This window comes from Phasianus colchicus, chromosome 2 (assembly GCF_987193195.1).
Source record: "Phasianus colchicus chromosome 2, bPhaCol1.hap1.1, whole genome shotgun sequence".
NCBI lineage: Eukaryota > Metazoa > Chordata > Aves > Galliformes > Phasianidae > Phasianus > Phasianus colchicus.
This window is the reverse complement of record NC_143437.1, coordinates 98149297-98167383: the sequence shown is the minus strand read 5'-3', so window position 1 is coordinate 98167383 and position 18087 is coordinate 98149297. Positions and strand designations below refer to the sequence as shown.

At 39.8% G+C, this 18087-nt stretch overlaps 1 protein-coding gene across 1 annotated transcript; it reads right to left on the bottom strand.

The window, feature by feature from the left end:
* Positions 1-2547: 2547 nt before the first annotated feature.
* Positions 2548-5331, bottom strand: LOC149919207 (uncharacterized). Its single transcript, XM_090136389.1, has one exon. The coding sequence runs from the start codon at positions 5021-5023 to the stop codon at positions 3002-3004; it is 2022 nt and encodes a 673-aa protein (XP_089992515.1). The 5' UTR covers positions 5024-5331; the 3' UTR covers positions 2548-3001.
* Between the last annotated feature and the right edge of the window lie 12756 nt (positions 5332-18087).

Genomic DNA, 18087 nt, shown 5'->3' with positions numbered 1-18087 from the left:
AGCAACCCCAGAGTCGTTCAGAGATTTTATCAAACATGCCGTTTGGCTAGCTAGATCGGTGTTGTTACGGCAGCTGGAATGGTTTGTAGTGTACCTCGCAAAGGCTTCTAACGTGTATTGAGGGATGCCCATTAGGCAAGTGCAAAAGAGTGAGGTAGCCGATTGCAAACAAAAGCAAAAGTTGTTTTGGCTCGTCTTATTTACCTAAGTAACCCGTAAATTCCCTGACAGTGACAAAAGGTGAATTCCCTCGCTCCCTGTGATAAAGCAATAACCACCACACACACTAAACATAGCATTCGCCTGATAGAAACGCGTTTTCTCGTTGGCAGCAACGGTTGAGTTTCCTCCATGCTTCTCCCGGCCTTCTTTCGGGGTTCCTGGGCTGTCTCCTTCTTCTTCGGTGTTAACAGGAGCCATACCTGCAAAACTCAGAGTCCCTTGTTACTGTTCTCTTTCATCAAATCTGGTTTGACCTTTCTCGCCGGGATCCACATGACACTTCCCGTATTGACATGTTTTACAGCAGCATACCCTCTACCCCATACTAGAATCCTCCATCCTGACTCCCATATTCCTGCCTCCGTTCTTATTTTGACTAGAGGGCCTTCCTCTAGAATTCTGGGTCGCCAATGCTTTTCTACCGGTGCCCTGCTGGCATCCCCTCTTTCATAGTGATTTAAGGCAAACTGAGCTTTGGCCAGTATCTCTCCTTGTCTTGCTATTGGGATTCTGTCGTTATATCCCTCCCCCTCCCCAAGAACATAGATCTTTTCTTTGAGGAGGCGGTTGGCTCTTTCAACAATGGCCTGTCCTTGTGAGTTTCCTGGGATACCCGTAGTATGCTGAATTCCCCAGGCCTCTAACCAATCCTTGGTAGACCGTGATGTAAAACATGAGCCGTTGTCCGTTTTAATCTGCACTGGCAAGCCGAGGACCGCAATAGCCACAGCCCAGTGGGCCTGGGCCGAGGTAGAATTAGCTTTTCCGTGTTGGGTAGCCACGATCATCGTGGAGGCTGTGTCAACAGTAACTGCCAACCACGACCGAGGTGACATTCGCGGCTCCCACGTAAAGTCCGTCTGCCATATTTGCAGCGGCCCTAAACCGCGGGGGTTGACCCCCGCCCCAATAGCAGGAGCTGAATTGCAGTGAGGGCAGGCCTGCACCACATCCCTTGCAGCTGTAATGGAAATACCACAGGCTTGAGCGAGTGCCCGGGCGCCTATGTGAAGCGTGGAGTGGAGATCTCTGGCCTTTCGGATCGTCAGGACACGGGACCCTGCAGCCGCATCTGCGGCTGCGTTGCCCTCTGAAAAGAATCCTGGCACATCCGAATGACTTCTTACATGTAAAATTGCTATAGGCTCTACTCGGGTGCACAAAGCATCTTCTAAGATAAGCGCTGCTTCCGTACTAGGGATGCCTTCTTGGCCCATTTTCAAAGCGAGCTTAGCTGCAAAAGCAGAATCTGTGACTATGTTACAGGGAAGGGAGGGCCAATAAACAATCGCCATCGCAACAGCCCTGACCTCGAGCATCTGAACGCTGGCGCCCGAATCTGTGAAGATTATGGAATCCCAGCGACCATTTGTTTCCCACACTACTGCCCCCTGCCCCGTTGATGATGATGCATCGGTAAACAGGGTAGGCCCTTCCACGGGCGAGTCTTGCACCCTGCACCGTAACGACAGCTGCAATGGTCTCGCCAGTTCGAAAATAGGGGGCGAGTCCGCAAATGTGAGGGAAGCTGATGTCCCTTCCACAGCAAGCAAGATGGGCTCTGGGAGCGGTAAAGAATCACGAAATGATGTAGGGAGATAGATAATAGAAGGTTCTTGTCCAAAGGTTCTGACAGCCGTATGACGGCACTTACGAAGAAGTCTAGCTAATATTTCCAGCCAGGAGGAGTACGCACGCGTGGGCTGAACGGAAAAATGCCACCACAATGGTTGCGGTTTGGCTCCCAAGTCATGGCCTATAACAGCAGCCGCCCCACTCTCGCATTTACAGGCAGCCACTTCCAGCTCCCTTCCAGGATCATATCGAGACAGAGCCGATTGACAACAGGATTCTGTTATTTCCTTCCATGCCTCTGCCATTTCGGGCGTGATGGAACGCGCCTCGTTCGGATCTGAGCCCTTAAGCTGCTCATAAAATGGCTGCATGAGGCGAGGAGGGATCCCCAGTGCCCCTCGAATCCACTGTAGGGCTCCTACTAGCTTCTGCACATCCCATAGCGTGCGTATCCGGGGTTTGATGTCAACCCCGACTGGGTGGACAGTTTTGTCTCCCAGCCGATATCCTAAAAACTGGACCCCCGATCCTCTCTGGATCTTTTCAGCAGAAATAGTGAAGCCGGCTGATGTCAGGAGCGTCACCACTTGGGCTTCTAATGACTGGAGCCCCGATGGGGTCGGGGATGATAGCAGTAGATCATCCATATAGTGCAGCAGGAGGAACTGCCTAGGGGACTGTCGGACCGGACTCAGGACTCTGTCAATCACTATCTGACAGATCGTGGGAGAGCACGCCATCCCTTGTGGGAGCACTCGCCAGTGATACCGACGAGCCGGGCCTTGGTTATTACGGACAGGAACCGTAAAGGCAAAAGCCTCCCTGTCTTGCTCAGCCAGGGGTATGGAGAAAAAGCAATCCTTCAAATCGATAACAACAACCCCCCAGCCTGCAGGCACAGCGGATAGTACGGGTGCACCCTGCTGAACTGCACCAAAAGGCACTAACTGAGCGTTAACTGCGCGCAAGTCATGCAGCAAGCGATAGGATCCTGACCGCTTCTTTATCACAAATACAGGAGTGTTCCATTGACTAAGAGAGGGTTCTATATGACCTAAGCGAAGCTCTTGCTGTACTAATGCGTGAAGCGCTACAAGCTTTTCTGTCGGTAAGGGCCACTGATCCACCCAGACAGGTCGCACTTCCTGTCTCCAGCGCAGTGGGATCGCATACTGCTCTGACAATTGGCAGATCGTGGCCCCCACTATAAATTTGTTATGCGTGCTGCCACACCCCGCAGAAAGTCCCTCCCTAAGAGGGTTCCTGGCACCTGCGCCACTAACGGGGTAAGCAGAACAGGCCTTTCCAGGGAGCCATCCCTGTTGATTACGATAACCTCAATCTTCTGGGCGGACCTCCGGGTGGGTGTTGTTCCTCCCACTCCCGCTATCATCTGTGCCGCCCCTGTAGGCCATGTAGAGGGCCAATCGGATTCCGCAATAACCGTCACATCTGCGCCAGAGTCTATCAAGGCAGTGACAAAGATGGACCGTGGCCCCGCTGAATCAGGTGGGAGATCAGTGATCGTAATAGTGGCCTTCACTAGAGGGCGCTCCTCACAACCCAAAGACAAAGCAACCATAGGCTGGCTCAGGTCTCCCAACTGCAAGCGGACAGGGAGGTCCCCGGTCGAACGCGGTCTCCCTCTCGATCTATTAGGCTGCTGCGGTCTACTTCGAGCTCTACACTGCGGCGCCTTGTGGCCCCTTCTCCCACACAACTGGCATACTGGACTTTCGTTGCTGCCTATTCTGGCCCTACACTGGGCCCTGATATGGCCCCACCGGCCGCACCTAAAACATGGTCCTTGAGCCTCTTGATCCACTGCCGGATAGCCGGGGTGATGATGACCAAAGCCCCCGTGCGCCATCATCACTCCAGTCACTGCGGCAGCAACCTCGCCTGCCACAGACGGATTTGACTTTTGCTTCTCTACGATATACTTGATGGCCTCACCGGGGGTGTGAAACTTTTCCGGTGCCGCTCTTAGCAAAGCGCGTACGTCCCCGTTCGACTTTTGATATAGGCAGTCCAGAATAACAGGGCTATGGACCGCCCTAGGAAGGTCTGACCCTTCTACGGCCTTTATCAGCCTATTTGCAAAATCCTGAAATGACTCCGTGGGGCCCTGTGTAATTTCTGTCCACGGAGTAGAGGGCTCTGCATTCCTTGCGAGCCTTCTAAACGCCTCTAAAGCGGCGTCAGATGTAGCAATTAATTCCCCAGGTCTCAGGTGGGTAACTTGTGCCTGGGCAGTTAACAGACCGGGCGCGCTACCCATCAATCTCTGAAGGTCGGAGTTATGTAATACGTTCGCTGGATCGTTTTGCGCTATAACCAATAATTGTCTGAGCCGGGCCTGCCACTCCTCCTTCCACAATGTATACTGCACCGGCTTCAAAACCATACGCATCAAATTCTCTATATCATAAGGCAAGAGAGGCCCCTGTGCGGTAAGGTTCTCGAGGGCATTCATCGTCAAGGGGGATTTCAAACCCTTTTTCTCAACTGCCTCAAGCACCCTCGTGATCCCTTTCGGGTCTAGAGGAACCCAAATTGGGCCCTTTTCTGAGGCCACAACCGGAAACGCAGCTGGATTCGCTAAGCCCTTTTCTTCTGCTGCCTCTTTAATTTTAGCCCAGTCAGTAACCGGGCCCCCCCACCGGCGCGGGCTCCCTCCCGGGTGCGGGCTCCCACACCGGCGCGCTCCGCCTACCGCCCTATCGCGTTCTTCAAGGGGCGGTTCTGGCTGTGACGTTTTGTCCAAAGAAGGGCATAAAGACGGAGCAGGGTAAGGCAAGGGCGGGGCTGTCGGCTCACATGACTGACTCGGCGACTCCTTCTTCTCCGTCTCTCCGCCTCCGCTCTCCGCCGTCGGCGCCATCTTTGCCTCGCTGGATCTATGAGAAAGCAAAGACCCGCTCCCGGCAGCCCCCGTCGCGCTCCGGTCCTCCCCGAACCCTCCTTCTGCCTTTGCCGCTTTAAGAGCCTCAAGTATCAAGCCCCACGTTTTAAGCTCTGAGGCTTTTTGGTCGGACATGGCGCGCTGGCACAGCGCCGAAGTAAGTGAGTCCCACCGATTTGAATCGAGCACCTGTTGAGGGGAGTCCAGCTCACCCTCCTTTTCTAGCCGCGATAACACGGCCGCGATCTCCTTCTTAGAAGGAACGGTCTTACCGCAATAAGTTTTACAAAAATATAAAAGTACCTTAATTACTTGATCCATAATTACACACGCGACCTGCCGCCACCTCACAGGTTCCACCGCAGTGTGTCTTCCGTAGGCGACCTGCCGCCACCTCACAGGTTCCACCGCCTTACGGGCACGCCGGGCAGCTACTACTCACAGGGTGAATCACGTCGGGGTCACCATTTGTTGCCGCTCTCTCTGCATCATTCGTTTTCCACCCCATAAGATGCTGCTTTGCCAGCGAAACCGACCCCATACCAGGTCGGGGCCAAATGCTCACACAGACCCCAAGTATAGGTGAAGCAAAATGGCGTTTATTAAAATGTAGCAGGCACTTAAATATTCTCGTCCCGCTTTGTCTACACCCCTTGCATACACGCTGTCCTATTATGGGACAGCACCTGGCAAGCCCTGAGCATAGGGAACCTGACCCCGTCACACACCGTCTCCTCGCCACGCCTACTACAAGTATATTAAATTACTTGTGGATAATTTGAGAATTTAGGATATTGTAATACAGAGCATAAACATGATTAGTTTAACCTAGAAGACCTCTTTAATAATACACACTAAGTGCTTCTCCCACTTTTATAACTGCATGGCATGTTTGAGACATTTGCTGATGTCATAACACTTTCTTGATCTTCTATACTAAATATTAAACTTTTTTTTTTTTTCTAATCCTACAAAATAAAACATATCCGAGAGATACTTGTGTTCTGATTATGCTACCATGTATCTGTTGAAGTTCATGAGTGTCTGCACATTGAGACCTGACTAAATAAGTACTCAGATTATTTCAGATACTTTAAGATAGCATCCTATCAAGCAATCATCCTGTAACTATTATACAAATGGAATTTAAGAAACCTTTCTCTTTCAAATCAATATAAAAATATACTGTTCAAGAAGCTTGAAACTTAGTGACATTTGCTATGACTTCTAATATTTCGTGACTTGCAGCAGGATTATTAAATGAATATTCTAACACTAAAAGAGATACCAAGATAAGACAGCATAAAGAATTTGGTGGAGTTTGAGAAAAAACAGCTCTTCTGTTTCAAGAGCTCAAAATTTTAGTAGAAGTAAACTTTTTGCTCCTTGAAATGGCTTTAGTGGAGTATACTACTGTCATAGATTTCAAGCTAAGAATTAACCACCATAGCAATGTATTTTGAATTACGTCTGAGTTCAGTCTATTGCATTTTAACAAGTTCATCCCTCAGCTGTGAAAATTCCTCTGTTCCAAATGTGACCATTAAAAGAGCTTCCACTAGAGTCTGACCTCACCTCAGGTTTGTAATGCTGTGTTGCTTTGTGACCTCTAACCAATTACTTATTCACCATACAGTTCACCCTTCAAACCTCTATCTCTCTAGCTTACAGATAAGAATGTGGTGTGGGACCATGTCAGAGGCCTTCAGTTCTAAAGTCTTTTGAAGTTATATCCATTTACATAAAAGGAATGCTAAAGAGTGTGAAAATCTAAGAGCAGATAGTGATGTAGTTAGTGGATATATTTTCACATGTAATTTAACATAACCTTTGACCTGTGTCTTATTTAACCCTTGTTCAAAATAACTTATGAGTGTTAAATTCCCTAGGGAGTCCATCTTTCACTGAGGAAAATAATAATATATTCCCACATTTCACATTTCATTTCTGGATGAGTTACCAGTGAACAAGAGGACCTTCCCTGTTATTCCTTAGTAATTTCAATTCTTTAAAATTTTTTAATGTTCAACATGGTACAATTATGCAATAATGTGTAATAATTTATAAAGACAAAATTACAGACCTATTCCTTTTTATTCTTGATTGTCTCCCATCATGTAAGCTGGAATCTGATTTTGATGAATTATTGATATACCTTCCTAATTTGGAAATTTTTATAATACAAAAAGAACCCTTATAAAAACTTACAATCTTATAACATAAATATATCTGTATAATACTTCTAATGATATTAACATTCTGGTAATAATACATCTTTATAAAACTGATTATTTTTTAGTATAATTCATGACGGAAACAAAATAAAACAATAAATGAACTAATATTTCAAGGGCTGTTTTCACATTAAAATATATCCTACTTTCTTTAAAATAAAGCAACCCTTGAATACATTCTGTCTAGTAAAGTATGTATGGAGGAATGCTATGCTGTAAAAACAGCAAAGCAAAACAATAAAACAATCAGATTAAAATCTACAATCATTTTTAAATCTACAATTTATTTTAGATTAAAAGAAGTAATAAAAATCGATTTTAATGTTTTTACATAAATACTGGTGTTATAATGGCGAATGAAGGAAAACTGTTGATTTTCTTAATGAGATGAATATGCTAAATCATAAAGCTGAAGCAAGTTAGTGAAGTCAGACAATGGTGGTGAATTGCCTCACTTGAAATAAAAAGCATACAAGTCCTCAAGGATGGTAGAACAATTTAATGTTGTATAGGATTAGCTTTCTAAGAGCACTCTGTAGAGATCCTGAGGGTCTCGTAGCTCACTTATTTCAAATTTTTAATGCCCTCATTTAAATTTCCTCAGACTTAATAATAGGCCCTAAAGTCAGAATTTGCTATTTAGGGAAATTATAAATAAAGCAATTATCAGCTTAGTACCACTCTCGAAGACAATGATCATGCATACAGTCATCCTGCTAGATCCACTAGGAATTACTGAGAAGTTTTCATGCATTATTATTCTGTGTGGACAAAGGCATTTATATATGAGAAAACTGTCTAAATTACTATCCTCTTCAGGTTAGGTACTGCAACAAGACATCTATTACAGATTGAATCAGACTCCTCTCCAGGCACCTTTAGGCATAATTATAGGAACAGTGTCCATTCTAATAGAAACACATCTAACTTAAAAATATATAGTGTAATGTGTACTCTATTTTGAAAATTCCTACTGGTTAATATCTGGCTTTCCCTAAAACTTATCAGAAGTATTATGTGCCCATTTTAAATTGATGTAAGCCTCAACTGAGGCAATGAGACAATGGAGAAAGATTGAAATATTTTACTTGTTAGCAGCGTAGTGTAAGACCTCATGAGGTCAAATACTTTAAGCGAGATAAAATGATTGGGTGGTTTTGGCGTCGTCTATATTTTAAGTGGTAAAGCTTCAGCAAAAATGTCATATTCCAAAGGTCTAACAAGCATAAAAGATATATATATATATATATATAATATATATATATATATATTATATTTTAAGATGTTGTACATAACATTGTTAGATTACAAAGTGGCAATATTCAGATAAATACATAGTCAAGTGCTTTAAACATATTAAATACTTTACCAGTGAAAAAAGTAGCAACCATATCTATGAATATTTTCTAGAAAATCCCTCAAGCAATGATTCATGTAATATTCATGTGAGGTTTATCCATACTTGCATGAGATATTAATATACCCTAAACATTTATTGTGGGAAACCATGGAAGCCAGAATAATTATCCACGTATCCATTGCCTGCTAGTCAGCATCAAAGTAAAACTCAAATATAAGGAATGTTTTCAAACATCTTAAACAGAGCTATCATTTGAGTTGTGATCACAGCTCTAAGTGAAAAATTTGTGGGAGTGAAATACTTGCATGGAAGTCCAGGGTTCATTTCTATAGTATTCTGTCATCTGATCCAAGGATGAAACTGGTTTATGTCAAGCTTCTTCTAGAAGGGATAGGGAACAGAGAATTTGAGGTGAAGAGGCAAAGAGATGTGGAGGAACAAGATATGGACCTTGCACTTTCATACAAATCTAATTGTTATTATTGCATAACCAGTTCATCTGATATTAGGTAATACAATTGACTGTGCAATTAGAGGACTTTTAGAAATATTTACAATGATTTTATATCCAGAAATGATTTGCCAGAAAGTTGTAATCCATCAATTTCTCACAGCGTAGCATAATTTTTGTAGTTTTTGTCATAAAGACTGCAATCTCCACAGCTTGGTACCTCCTTCCTCACACTTTCTTGATTGCTTGTAGAGCATGGTATTTTCAGGTTGCTTAGTTTAGGAAACTAGATGTACTCATTATTCATTTCACTGAACTTAAGAATTTACTATCACACATAATCACAGAATTGCAGAGGTTGGAAGGGACTTCCAGAGACCATTGGGTTCAAGCAGGCTCCTTACATCAGGCTGCACTAGAATAACTCTTAATCTCCACCTTCTGTTCGTAATGGCTATTTTTTTTTTCTCATATAAGTCACACCATAATTTTCAGCTCTGTGTAAGATCTGTCAGTCCTCTTACAATATTTCATGTGCTGCCTGATATTGTATGTAATGTCTACAGGTAAGCAATGAAATCCATTTCAGGTTTCTATTTTATGGCAATCTGAAATGCTCTTAAATCTATACAGACTTTGCTCACTGGGTCTCTGTGGACTCTAATATGGTTTAAATACTTAGCTCACTTTAAAAATAGTTACATGCAGGAGAAATGTTTAAGAGTCATCTCCAAACTGAAGTTCAGCCATAATTTTTAAATGACTAACTATGAATATATATAGAAATCACTGCCCCTGCAAGTCTTCTTCTCTCTTCAGTAACTCCAAAAACTTTACCATATTAAAAAGTTGTTTCTTAGATGTTGTATTTTTGTAGATATTGTGTACTTTTACATTTATCTGCACATAATTTTATTCAAATGCCTTTCTGAAACTAATATAAAGGATGATCATGCAATGTAACAATGCTTTTTGATACTACAAGATAACATAGAAAAACTAAGAGTCAACGGTTCTACAATTATTAAGGAGAGAATAAATTCTTAAGTTTAAAGCTGAACTTCAAAAGATTCAGAACTAGTCAAAATTTAAATCAGTATTTTCAAGCCTTAGAGATTTTTGCACAAATTCTATTATATTTTTGACTATTTCAAAACAGAATTTCCAAACCTACCTATGAAATTTTGATGAGAATAGAAATGTAACTGAGAAACCAGACTAAAATAGAGAAAATGAAAGCTGAACTGAATTATGTTTTTTTCTATCATAAGAACAAATTCAGTCATAAATATACTGCATACTTATTATAAAAGATTAGACATTCAAGAACTGGAATAGAAGCCAAAGCCAACCCAGGAAAGTACCTAAATTGAAACAGTAGAAGATCTGAAGGAGTTATTTTCAGTAATAGACAAATGTGAAAAAGTGTGATAGAGACTAAAACTATGGTTTGGTAATTGATACTGTATGTGTGAACTAGAAATCACCAATTCGTGGAGATCAGAGACTGTTAATGGCATTGGTACATGCCAGTGTTACAAATAGGAACCAATGGACTGTCAAGAAAGTAGAGAAGTTCATTTTGTGAGTATGCATCTCAGATGTTTTGTATCTCGCATTGCATTGTATTGTATTCACTTGCCCTGTGAATACAATATTTGGTATGACAGACCATTTTCAGTCTCCTTTGGTGGATCTAGTTCTCAGATCTACCACCAACCCCTCAAAAATGAAAGTTCTATCCCAAAGTAGAATTGAGTCACAACTGCTCTGCAGTTCAGTAGTGACAATAAGGTATATTTATCTTCTGCATTGTACAGTGTCAGTGGCAGTAGCCACATCTACTAATAGCATGGCTCATATCTCAGCACTATGCCTGAACTTGTCTTTTCAGAGCCAGAGGCTTACATGCAGATTAACTTACAGTAGCCCAAACTGCCTGGGTTGTTATATTAAAAAATAATAACAGTAAAAATAAAACTGAACCATTCCTTTTACTCTAATATCTGTTTTTCAGAATAATGGTGGCTCATGGCACATGGTCACCATGTAAAATATGGGGAAACTGTCAGCAGAATGAGAACTAAACACTAAGAAAAGTGGTATACTCAGATAAGAAAATGGAAAATTACCAATATAATAAAAAATGTTACATTCAAGAAGATGTATTCATAAGGTTACAACCCTCAGTTCTCACTGTTCTCCTGATAATACTTTCAAGGATTGAAAAATTATTAGGAAAATTAAAATTTCCTGTCCCTGACCAACATTTTTTTTTCAGTAATGACGTATGTATCGTCACAGTGGGCTTAGCTCACGTGAACCTCTCAGCTGTGTTGACAATGTGTTAACAGCACACATATCTACATATCTACAGACATCCTACCAGGCATGGTTCAGCAACTACAAGGGATGTTACTCCAATAGGACATTTTCATCTCTATGGATACCTACCACCAGTTCCAGATGGCCTAGAAAATACATAGAGCCCTAGTCCACATCTCCTTCCTAGAATATGACAAAGGGATCTGTATACTCATGTGCAATGCCAGACAAGATTAATGGATTCAATGTGCCATGGATGCTTGGCAGAGTACTTATATTTTTATTACCATGGCTCATAAAGTCCAAAAAGGCAACGTCATCCATCATCAGAACATCTTTATTTACCACCTAAGGAGATGCCAGATGGCTAGGGAATACGTTTTTCATAAAGTAATGGACTTAAATCACTCTTGATTACTTGGAGTCTAATTCTTATTTGGTATTTGGAAATGCAAAGGGAAAACATAGAAAAAAGAATGAGATCAGAAGTCCAAGAGAAGCCACAGTTACTGCCTGTGCCAGGTTAAGCTAGTTCACTAATTTGTGGGAACCATAACTGTAAAATCATCAAGACAGTCCTGGTGGAATATTTCCTGTAAATTTTTGGCAGCTCCTTGCCTGCTTCTGAGAATTTCATGCATAGAACTCATGATAAAATATTCTTATCACTATTTCTTTTCTCCCTTTCGTTCTTCCTCCTGAAAGCATTGAAATCTCACTGTTCAGCTTCTGGCAGCCCCTGGCCTGAAGCTTCTGCTTGTAGATGGGAATCCATTTTCAACAGTATTTTAAATTCAAGCTCTACTGTTTTTGTGGTGTAAAAACTCCATTTGGCATTTCTGGAGTTTGTTTTTCCAGCCCTAGTCCTTGTGTTATTGATACTACCTTATTTTGAAGGCCTCAAAAATCTGATTATACTTGTGCAATGAGAAATGAACCATAAAGGGCTCTATTAAAAACAAAATGTACAAATACAAAACATACAAATTCATTCAGAATCATTTATGATTCTTAATATGGATGTGGAGAGATGCTGGTTTGCTGCCAGTTACTGCTGTAGATTTGGTAGTAGCAGGTGCTCTACTGATGTATGCAGCTTCGATTTTTTAATTTATTCATTAATTTGGCTGTTTTTGTTGTTGTTGTTGTTTGCTTGTTTGTTTAGGGTTTTTTTTTTTTTTTTTTTTTTTGCTATTTGATTTGTTTTCAAATACAATAACTTTTTTAATGCAAAAAGCATGAGTAGAAATGAGAATCATACAATCATAAAGTTGGAAAGGAGTTGGTAAGGTCATCTACTCCAACCGTTCACATATCCCCAATATTGCCCACTAAGCCTTGTCCCTAAGTACTATATCTACTGCTTCCTTGAACAAACATTTCCAGTACCTAAACACTTGTTTGGAAAGGAAATGTTTCCTAATATCCAATCTGAATCTCCCCTGGCACAACTTGAGGTTATTCCCTCTTGTTCTATCACCAGTTGCCTGAGAGAAGGAGCCGATATCAACCTTGCCACAACCTACTGTACAAGAATACTTGAGGTGTGCCTCAGCAGAGCTGAATACAGGGGGTTGATCACCTCTCTGCTTCTGCTGGCTACACTATTTCTGATGTGAGCCAGGATACCACACTGGCCTTCTTGGCCACCTGGGCACACTGCTGGCCAGAAGGAACAGACTGAAGCTCCTTCACTACGCTTCATAGATAGGAAATTTTTTTAAACTGTTCCTCATCTGACAACTGGAAACTGAAATAAATAACTTTTCTGAAATTTGATTTATTGGTTACTGTTGGCATAAGTCTTTAATGCTTGTTCATTTGATACTTGATTTTCATGAGAATTTGAAAAGACCTTGATTTGTATTTCACTGGCCACTTATTTATCTAAAGACTGATAAATACATGTGGATGTTACAATTGTCTATTTGAATGCTAGTAATGTATCTAAAGTTAGGCCATTGCAGTCTTTTCATATTTTGCTCAGAACACATCATATTTAATAGCCTTAGGCACAATAGCTTAGATTGTCTTAAATACCTGTTTGACTGTCAATTATCAGTCTCCCTTCTTTCTTGTGATTTAAATTGGACTTTTTTTAATCACTGCTTAATACTGTCAGTGAGATCTTTCCCTGAGTTAAGAGGCTTCATTACAAAGAAAAAAAAAAATTGAAGTGCAGACTGTAATTATTTAAATGCTTTGTTATTCTTGATTTATAGCATCAAAGCAAATAGTGATATTCTAATAAGTAAAATGAAGCATGGTTATATTTGTAGGATTGATTCTAACTGATTCTAAGAAACTATAACTATAAACTATTAGAGTTGTTGTTATCTATGTTCTCTTTTTCTGTCACTCTTTCCCATATTACCATTAATTATCTATGGTAAATTTCTGTATTTTATGTAAGGATAGTAGATCCCTCTCTTTTCTTTCCAATGGAAAAGCAAGCTTTGAAGAACCTGTGAATTTTATACTATTCTACTTTGTGAATATTCTGATTTGATTGAAGGCTCACTGAATGTACATTTTGCAAGTCAGTGTTGTCCCTTGTGCATAAACAAGTAATTCAGATTTCCTAAAACAAATTTTATTTGAAAGGTGGTATTACATCCTATTTTTGTGTCTGTTATGCAATCACCAATGTTTGCCAGAGTAAAAATTATTTTCTTAGATAAATACAAGTTTTAAGGTTTTTTGTTGTTGTTGTTGTTGTTTTTTGTTGTTGTTTTGTTGTTTTTTTTTCAGGTAGATGACAGATATGCTGTGTTGTCTGCTGAAGACAACTAGACAAAAATATAACTGAATACTTTTTATGTGTTCCATCTTGTATTTTTGCTTCAGAAGAACTACCAAATATCCAAATCTTCAAATTTAATGCACTCTTATATCACGCTAACTTTAGAAAATAGCAGTTATTTTATTCATGCCATGAACAGGATGAGAATTTCTGTGTAAAAATTAGGGACTGCATCATAAAAATATCTGGTGGTCAAGGTCTATTACAGGCCATCTGATCCAGGGAAGCTTATTGATGAAGCTTTCCTGCTTCAACTACAAGAAGCATTGTGCTCATATACTCTCGTTTTAATGGGGGACTTCATCTACCCTGATGTCTTCTGGGAAAACAATATGGTGGTCTGTAAGCAATGCAACATTTTATGTGAGGAGAAGTGATGGGCCAAGGAGAAATGGTTTTAAACTACTTAGAAGTTAGAAGGAAATTATTTATTTTATGGCTTATTAACTGGTGATAAGGCACAGAAAGAAATTTCCCAGAGAAGCTGTCATTGTCTCATTCCTTGAGACATTCATGACTAGATTAAATGATGGAGTCTTAGCCTAGTCCAATGGTTAGTAAACCTGCTCTTCATAGGGAAGTTGGAACTAGATAAATTTTAATATCCCTTCCAACTCAAGCCATTCTAAGATTCATCATTTTGACAGTCCACAGTGGCAAGTAATTTAATCTGGGTTCATTTTCCCCATATTTCTATTTGTAGAATCATCTATGGTTCTTTGTTTGTTTTTTTATTTTATTTTATTTCAGATAGGAAATAATATTAAAAGGTCTGCTCTTTTATATCTAAAGTCTATATCTTATTTTAATTGTATTATATCTTGTTCCAAATGAAGTGATACTTTCACCATTAAGTATATAAAATTTTGCTTTTAATTTCAGTGAAAGCAGTATGAACTCCTGCATTAATTAAAGATGGTTAGTTATTGCTTAATTGTGGTATGATGCTCTTTCCTGATAAAGGCAAACACAAAATTACTGAGCCTAAAGAATGAATTTCAATAACACCATTAAAATGAAAAGATTTCCATGATTTGCTTCTGATTTTTTTTAAACTATAATTTATATGCAGAGTCACAGATTGTGAGCACAATCCATCAATAAATTAATATTGCAGTTGTTCAGCTGTTAAATTATGATCCATTTTGGATGTTTTAAAAGCTTCTGGGATTCTTTATATATAGTTTCCTCTAGTGTTTATTTTTTAATTTGTAACATGTACTAAATAAATGAGTTATAGCAATGAATTTCTGCTTTGTGATTATTAGTTTTTTAGATTTAAATATTTTATCTTGTGGGATACGGAGAAATAAATATCACTTACACACAAAGCAGACAATTATACTCATTCAGTTCATTGGGTTTCAGGTTATTCAATCCAAGTGCAATCTGAGTGGCTAGCTAATTATGCAACACAGCAATCAGAAGCTGTAGATCAATTATTAGTGCATAGGCCACATGACCATGCAGGGAAAGGAGAGCGCTGCACTATAAAGGAGAAACTGTTTTGATGTTTCACTGTTTTTTTTTCTCCATGTTTCTCTGAATAACCATCTAGTATTGAGGTTATTATGCAATTGTTCCAAATATGTTCAATTGTTGTGGTTTAATGTATTTAGTACCCAGTTTATTCATTGTAAATACAGTGATGGATCACAACCATAGCAATGCTGAAGTTTTTCTGTAAGGAACAGATTCAGCAAACTTTGACACTCTTCTCTTAACCCTAATGACTACTATTTCCTGTATTAGTTTCACAAAACGTGGGCTTTGTTTCAAATATGTATAGCACATTTATGTGTACTGCAGTTCAAAGAGCTCCAGCCATCTCACTTCCTCTCTCCCCATCCAGGAAACTGTCAAATTTACTTCTCTCTGAGAATGTGTTCCCCAATTATGGTGGTCATGTCAGAGATCAAACAATTTTTGGCCTTTCTTTTTATGTCTGTATTGGATTTACATGACGAGATTTTGATAGTGGGGAGGGCACTACAAAGGTGACCTTATTGAGCAAAGCACAGCAGCTGCTCTGTGTCAGATCAGAGCCAGCTCCAGCTGCTCCATAAGGTACCTGTCAGTGGCAGAGCTAACCACAAAGGTTGCTGTCTGTATCTCTGGAAGAGATTTAAGAAAGAGTAAGAATTGCTTTTTGGAGTCAATGGAAATGACCCATGCTGCAGAAGTTCTTGAAGACCTGCAGTTTGAAGGCAGCCCATGGTCTTTTTGAAACACTTCATTGCCTTGTATTTTATATATATTATATATATATATATATATATATATATATATATTTAACTAAGTACTTCTTTGGATGTACTTCTTAAGTCTATACTATAGCTGAAATATCCAGTAAATGCAGTATCTGTTGAAATACCTTCTGGGAATACTATTGTTATGATAATAAAATTACAAAAATTCTGGCAGAATGGATGTGAGATGTCTCTGTGATTTACGTGTGAAATATTGTCTAAATATGTGACCTGGAAGAAAATTAAAAGGCCCCAGAAGCTACTGAGATCTCTTTTTCTCTTCTTTAGAAGTGCTACTTTGCATGTTCTCAGCATAACTTGGGGGAAAAATTATAGAATATTAACATGGAGAGCCAGAGAATTTAACCTCAAGAGCAGTACATGGAGCTTTGTCAAGGTGGGAAACATTCTGAGAGTGAGCAGGGTTTGAGTTCTGCCATAGTTAATTTTACTCTTTATAAAAGTGGTAGCTATTCCCAATGAGAATTCAATTACTGTCTTGATACTTTAATCAGGTACCTTTGAATTTCTAACACGACAGGAACCTGAGGGAAGGCTAATATACCTGAGATTACCATTTCTTCTTCTACATTCCCAATAATAAAATTAAATTGTTAATGCAACTTCTCAGACATTGTTTATTATGAAGTTTTTTTCAAAGTAATGAATTAAATGTTGATAGTACTGTGCCCTGTAGGCAAACAGAGCTCCTATTATGCTACAATAGTACATATGCAGACATACAATTGCAACTTGATTATATATTGAGACTATGAATGGAGAGGACACTGAGGTTATTCTCTACTCATTTTATACCATTCCACAAGCTCTTAAAAATCCACCTGAATACAAAAAAGCATGAAAGGCAGGAAAAGCAACAATAGATGAAGAGATTATGCACAGACATATCTTGCTCATCTAACTACTAGATTTAGCTACCCAGAAGCCTTTGTTGCTGTTGTGTTTTGTTGATATGTATAAAAGGTGCAGTCACTGAAAAAAAAAATCAACAGTATTCACATGTTGCTCACAAAGTGCCATGACATCTTTATAAATTATATAAAGAATATTAGCTCTTCTTATTCTTCATTTGCCTTTAAATGGCGTTCATGGGGATTTCCACCATAATATTTCTGTTAGGTGAGGCTTACCATATATCAGTTCTCCAGATTGTTCTTCTTGAAAATGTGTATGACTTTTTTTCCTGTTGTCTGGAATTTATCCTGAACCCTATAACTTTTGAAAGATAATAGAGAGCTGTCTCTCAGTGAAATCAGCCAGTCTTCCAGAATGCTCAGATGATCCCGCCTGATCTCATGGATCAATTTTTTATGTATTACCTAAATCAGTTTCCCTGCTACTGAAACTAGAGTGCCACTCTCTGCTGAGGTTCTTGAAATTGGAAGGCCTGAAAGAAAACCGTGGCAGTTAAAACAGTAAAAATACGCATTTAAAACTGTAGAATTTACCAGGACTTTGTCACTACATCACTCACTGAACAGAATCCCTTGTCCTTTCCTTAGCCTTCCTCTTACTACCTATACATAGAAGTTCCTATTATCCTTGCATTCCTTGCAAGGCATCTCCCTACTTCTTTCTTGCGTGTATTACTTTTTTGCACCTGAACTCAGACACAAGATAGCATTCTTTCTTTGTGGCCTGCCACTCTATCCATTTTGGAGACTCACATGCATTAAAAATGCACTGTTTTTATTTTTACCTCTAAAAGGTCATTCTTGAAGATCAGCCAGATCTGTTAGACTTTTTTGTCTCCCAGGGCAATCTTTCATGGGAAACTGCCACGAATGATCTCTGAACTAGAAATTCTTCTTTTATGTAGTTTCTCTTTCACTATTCACTTCGTTCATTTCTGCAGTATTTAAAATGCCATGATACCATAGTTGTTGAGGCTGAGGTAGAAATCCAAAACCTAAACATCTATTTAACTGGAAGAAAAACAAAC